We start from the raw sequence: 6,031 nt of genomic DNA, 5'->3' as shown, positions 1-6,031 counted from the left end.
GCCTTTCTGCTTGTTTCTATTTGCATTTCTCAGTTCTGCAAAGATTTATTACATGATTTTAATAAATATACTTTCTTTTTTAACATGGAAATTGATGCTGTAATGGGTTTTAGAGAGCTTAGAATTTGCATATATTACAAAATTTTTTGTAATGTATGATAAAAACACATTCTTGATAGGACTAACATTAAATAGCTTTATTATTTTTGAATGAATTAACTGAATCTAGAGGTTTTGGGGGATGAAGAAAATCTCAAATTTTTATAAGAGTCTTCCTATCAGTTTTTATCGAAACTGTTAATTCTGAGGTTATGAGTAACTTTGGGATTATTGAAACTTGGATAACTAAAATTTACTTTTGATTTATAGGCCAAAGAATGCAAAACAGCCTGAGCGTGAAGAGAAGAGGGTTTTGGGTCTGGTCTTGCTCCGTGGGGAGAACTTGGTGTCCATGACTGTGGAAGGGCCACCCCCTAAGGATGTAAGGAGGATGCAGGGCAAGACAGATGTCTTGTTTTTCTTTGAATTTGTCTTTTGCTTTTAATTGACACATGAAGGACAGTACTTCAGAGTGTAGAAACTTGGCATCATCTGAGATTTTTAAAGTGAAGACACAATAGAAGCACAGCCTTATATGATTTTGTCAAGTAAAATGTGCCCAGCACTTAATAGCTGGGCGTGATATCCATGATTTCACAATTGAAGGGTATTCTGTTGAACTAATTTTATGTGCTGCCTACATTTTGTGTGATCCAGATAATTGCTTGAAGTTGATTGTTAATGTTTTCATATTTTGAAAAGTATGTGCATTGAAGTACATTGGTGGATACATCACCTGTGGTATCAGTATATTTGAATGTGGTGCTTATATTGGTAGATGTTATGGGAAGACTGTGGGTACAGCTGATTAAATAAAATGCCTGAGAGGCTAGAAAACACATTTGGTTTAAGCTACATAAACTTTTTTGTTTCAGACTGGCATTGCTCGGGTACCACTTGCTGGAGCTGCAGGAGGCCCTGGGGTTGGGAGGGCAGCTGGCAGAGGTGTACCAGCTGGTGTACCAATTCCCCAGGCTCCTGCTGGCTTAGCAGGCCCGGTCCGAGGAGTAGGGGGTCCATCCCAACAGGTGAGGAATCGGGATGACACTTTTGGCTGTATTGGGAGTCAATCAATGGTCTTCATACTGAAATCATCCCCAGCCCTTTTTATTTGGAGACACAGTGGCTTGCTTATTACTAAGTTGCTGAGGCTGGACTTGAAATTGTGATCCTGCTAACTCAAGTCTCCCAGAATGTTGAGGTTATAGGTATGTCTCCTTACACCAAGATCAAGGGAAGGATGTTTCATCAAGGGAAATTGTGACAAGGCCCCGGGACTGGGAAATTAAAGAAATGTAAGTTTACATCTGTTAGGAATGGAGTATAGTGAGCTACATAATGTGGTCCTTGCAAAATTAAAACTAGTTTGAAGAGGCAGCAATATTACCTTGCAGACTAGAGAATCTGGATAAGCATGTCAGATAGTGGTATAACATAAAAGATCTTTGGCAGATAGGAGAAAAAGAAGATCTTATTAGATTATCATAAGAGCTTGGGGGACTGGGGAGATGGCTCAGTGGAATAAGCAGAGCCTGAGTTCAATTTCCGGTTCTGTCAAAAAGAAGAAAAAAACAAGGGCTTACGATGTAGATCACCAATAAAAAGTGTTTGTTTTTGGCTTGCACGGTACCCTGAGTTACCAAACAGCACAATTAAGTGCAACATCACAGTAGTTACTTAGTAGGACACAACCACCATTTTATTTTCTGTGCAAATTGAAGGTATCTCTTACCGTTTCTTGGCCTACTCTCCATGTCTTCTCAGGTAATGACTCCACAGGGAAGAGGTACTGTGGCAGCTGCTGCTGTGGCTGCAACTGCCAGCATTGCTGGAGCTCCCACCCAGTACCCACCAGGAAGGGGGACTCCACCTCCTCCTGTAGGCAGAGCGACCCCACCTCCAGGTAAGGGATTTGCAAACAAGATTAGTTTGTCTTTGAGCACCAATAAATTGTGATCTTGAGTAGGTAATATTTCATAATCCTGTGAATAATGCTTTCACTGAATGCTTAATTAGAATTTGAGATGACTTATTTAATGAAAGGCTGCAAACTCTTGTATAGAGGCTGGCACATAGGGGCATACATTCAAATTACTCTACCCTCCCATTGGTTTTCCATCATTTTTTTCAAACATTACATTGGACCGAATACTAACACATTTCTGTAAACCAACCTATGGGGGCTTTTTGTAGGTATTATGGCTCCTCCACCTGGTATGAGGCCACCCATGGGCCCGCCAATTGGGCTTCCTCCTACTCGAGGGACACCAATAGGCATGCCCCCTCCAGGAATGAGACCCCCTCCACCGGGCATCAGAGGTAAGGAAGGACTCAAGAAGCCATACCCTTGAGATCTATATTCCTTTTACCTAACTCATGGATTTTATTTTTCTCCTTTTAAGGTCCACCTCCCCCAGGAATGCGTCCACCAAGACCCTAAGCTACTGTTGACCTATATCTGTTAACTTTTTCCCCTGAAAAGTGCATCTTGTGAATTGTGTAGATTATTTGTGAGCTTTTTGTCCCCTCTTTCTGCATTAATAACAGCTAAAAATAAATGCATAGAGCAACTAAACTGTGAAGTACTGTTGTACATTTTTTTCATTGCTTTTTTGTATTTTTTTTTAGGGAAGTATCTACAGGGTGTTTAGGGTCTCACTGCTAGATCAGACTCAGTGATCTGCCTGTTTACAGCCTCCCAAGGGCTGGGATTACCAGCGGGCACACCACACTCAGTCACAATTGCCTTCACCGCTGACCCAGGGATGGGGCCAGCGCCCACATGGCAGGCCCAGAGATCGAATCCCTGGTCCCTGCACTTGCTTGCAGGCGCTTTAATCCTTTGAGCAATTTTTTTTTGGCAGAACCGGTGATTGAACTCAGGCCCTTGTGCTTGCCAAGGAAGCGCTTATCCACTGAGCCATCTCCCCAGCCCCAATCCTCTGAGCAATTTGTCCAGCCCTTCCATTACTTTTTATTTTTGAAGGAAAGAATAAATTACTGGGAATGCAGTGAATCCTGGTAATCTTTTCAATCCATTTTTTTGTCATTCTTGTGACTGAATTGTTCATAATCACCTCTGTTTTCTAACTTTCACATTGTGCAGTAGCTGATACTGATTAGTACCTTTCCAGTGAAACAGTAAAAATCATGATTACGGATTGAAGAGGTTGTGCTACGAGAAACATGTAACTGTCTGCTTATTTTATAGTATCATAATAACTGAAGTAAGATGGGAAAGGGTAAAGGATCTTTCATATCTGTAAACTGGCATGGACTTAAGATCATGATAGCATGTAGATGGTTGTTACTGTTGTTATTATTACATAATTATATTTTGTCTCATTTTTTATTTTTTATTTTTATTTTTGGCAGAACTGGGGATTGAACTCAGGCCCTTGCGCTTGCCAGGGAATTGCTTATTCCACTGAGCCATCTCCCCGGCCCCCTGTATTTTGTCTTTTAGAGACAGGGTCTTGCTATGCAATCGAGGCTGCTCTTGAGCTCACTTTGTATCCCAGGCTGGTCTCACACACAACAATCCTCCTGCTTCAGCCTTCTGAGTGCTGGGAATGCAGACATGCACCACCATTCGGGGCTTAGATGTTTTCTCTTCTTTTTTTTTTTTGGCGGAACCAGGGTTTGAACTCCGGCCTTTGCGCTTGCCAGGGAGGCACTTATTCCACTGAGCCATCTCTCTGGCCCCTAGATGTTTTATTTTCTTGGGAAGTTTTTCTCATTTGAACAATTTGATAGGGCTCTGTGGTCAGAGTAGAAGACTTAAGCTTTGATTAAACACGCTGTACTTATGAAGAAGTATTAATTTATAAAACACAAGATAAGCAGATTATCCTACACATTGGGGACAGATTGTGCATATCTGGCATAATGAAATAGTATTTAATAAAATAAAGGTAACATTTGTAAATATTTGATTTTTTTTCTGTTTTGGTGGGCTTAGCCTGGTGTTGCATGTAGTGCTAGGGATTGAACCACTGTCCCCTATGCCTGCCTTTGCTTGCCTAAGCAGGTGCTTTAGACTGCTGAGCTATGTTGCCAGCATAACATTTTAGATTTTTGTCTAGCTATATCATTAAGAGGTTCTGTAGATTTTTTTTTTTTTTTGGCGGAACCGGGGATTGAACTCAGGCCCTTGCACTTGCCAGGGAAGTGCTTATTCCCCTGAGCCATCTCCCTAGCCCTGAGGTTCTGTAGATTTTGAGCAGAATACATAGTTTATTTTTAAAAAGTAATAGAGAAGCTTTTAGAGTTTGCTGTTGAGGTTTTCACTAGGTAGTGAGTGATTTAGCCATATTAATGTTAATAAGAATCAGCTTCTCAAGTAATGTAGTTGTAGATTGTGTTAAGTATAGAATAAAATACTGGCACAGTGATTATAATTTATTTTGTATTATATATACATATAATTTATTTTGTATTATATATATATTATAATTTTAAATCTATATTTTATACTTGCACTTGAGGCCTCCATGAATGCTACTTGCACATCAGAGTCGATGTCTACCTGAAATTAGTGCTGTTGCACTCATCTGCAGCCCTACCCCTTTGTAACACACACAGGATTTTGCAGTCACTAGGCTCCCAGGAAGAAGTTTAACCTGGGCTGTTGTGGCTCAGTGGACCCAGGGAACTTGGGTTTAGGCATGCGTTGCCAGGAACAGCTCATATGATGTTTCATGCTTTTGCCGGGGTGGTCACTCAAGGCAAAGGGACAACCACATTGTCTACATATAAATTTATGAGCTTTGTAATGTCCTTACCCAACTAGTTACTTAGATACACAGAAGATATTTTTCAATATATTTGGTTGCTACAGGGTCTCACTATGTGATCCTCCTACTTTCAGCTGGCCCAGTCCTGTGGTTACTGGTTTGCTCCACTATGTGTGGACTCTGGCTAGTTCAGCCCACCATGGAGATGGTGCTGGAACAGCATGTGGGGCCAGGGATCAACCCTGTGCTTCCTTAAGCAGGCACTTAATCCACTGAGCTACCTCCTCCACCCGTTAATATTTTTATTTTTATTTTTTTTCTTTTTTAAGCTAAATGGTTGATGCTACTTAGTCCTTTTCTTTAATGTGTGTGTGTGTGTGTGTGTGTGTGCGCGTGTAGCCAGCTCAGCCCACCAGGGGGCGGGGCTGGCTGGCATGTGGTGCTGGGGGATTGAACCGCGGTCCCTGTGCTTTGCCAAGCCTGTTCCAAATAGGTGCTTTAGACCACTGAGCCATCTCACCAGCCCTATTTTTATTTTTTTAAAGCTTTGTTTCCATTTTCTTTTTTTTTTCTTGACGGAACTAGGAATTGAACTCAGGCCCTTGCGTTTGCCAGGGAAGTGCTTATGCCACTGAGCCATCTCCCTAGCCCCTTATTTGTCTTTTTGAGGAAAGGTCACCCTATATAACTTAGGGTAGCCTTGAGCTCACATTGTAGCCTAGGGAGTTCTCAAACTTGCAGTAATCCTCCTGCCTCACCCTCTTGAGTGCTGGGATTACAGATAGTGATTTGTTTAAGGTAAAGGAGGGAATCCTCTGTATTAGGTTATCTATGATTTTAGATCCAGTTGTGGTAATTCACATCCATAATTTCACTCTGATGTTGAAAGAGGAAGATCCTAAACATCGAAGCACAAATCCTGTCCAAAAAAGGACGAACAAAATCTGTAATAGGCAGTGTGTTATTAGTTTGCACATCTGCAAACTAGTTTTTAAATGTTTCTAATCATACTTAGAAAATCAAGAGCTGGCCAAATAGCTGAGCAGATTAAAGTGCCTGCTAGCAGGTGTACTGAGACAGCAGTTGAGACTGAGCATGGTGGCACACGCCTATAATCCAAGCTCTTGGGAGGCTGTAAACAGGTGGATCAGTACGAATCCGATCAAGTAGTGAAACCCTGAACACCCTGTAGACCT

The 6,031-nt window shown here is 41.4% G+C and overlaps 1 protein-coding gene across 1 annotated transcript in view; it reads left to right on the top strand.

Annotated features, from left to right (window-relative positions):
- Snrpn (small nuclear ribonucleoprotein polypeptide N) overlaps positions 1-2,667 on the top strand; it is a 5,676-nt gene extending 3,009 nt beyond the window's left edge. The window contains exons 3-7 of the mRNA XM_004623439.2: positions 370-481; positions 975-1,127; positions 1,864-2,002; positions 2,293-2,418; positions 2,502-2,667. Coding sequence (XP_004623496.2) covers positions 370-481; positions 975-1,127; positions 1,864-2,002; positions 2,293-2,418; positions 2,502-2,539 — 568 coding nt within the window. The 3' untranslated portion in view covers positions 2,540-2,667. The remainder of the gene's footprint in view (positions 1-369; positions 482-974; positions 1,128-1,863; positions 2,003-2,292; positions 2,419-2,501) is intronic.
- Positions 2,668-6,031: the final 3,364 nt, after the last annotated feature.

The sequence above is a fragment of the Octodon degus genome, unplaced genomic scaffold, assembly GCF_000260255.1.
Source record: "Octodon degus isolate 3935 unplaced genomic scaffold, OctDeg1.0 scaffold00002, whole genome shotgun sequence".
NCBI classification, from domain to species: Eukaryota; Metazoa; Chordata; class Mammalia; order Rodentia; family Octodontidae; genus Octodon; species Octodon degus.
The sequence above is the reverse complement of the archived record's forward strand: the minus strand, read 5'-3'. Positions and strand labels throughout refer to the sequence as shown.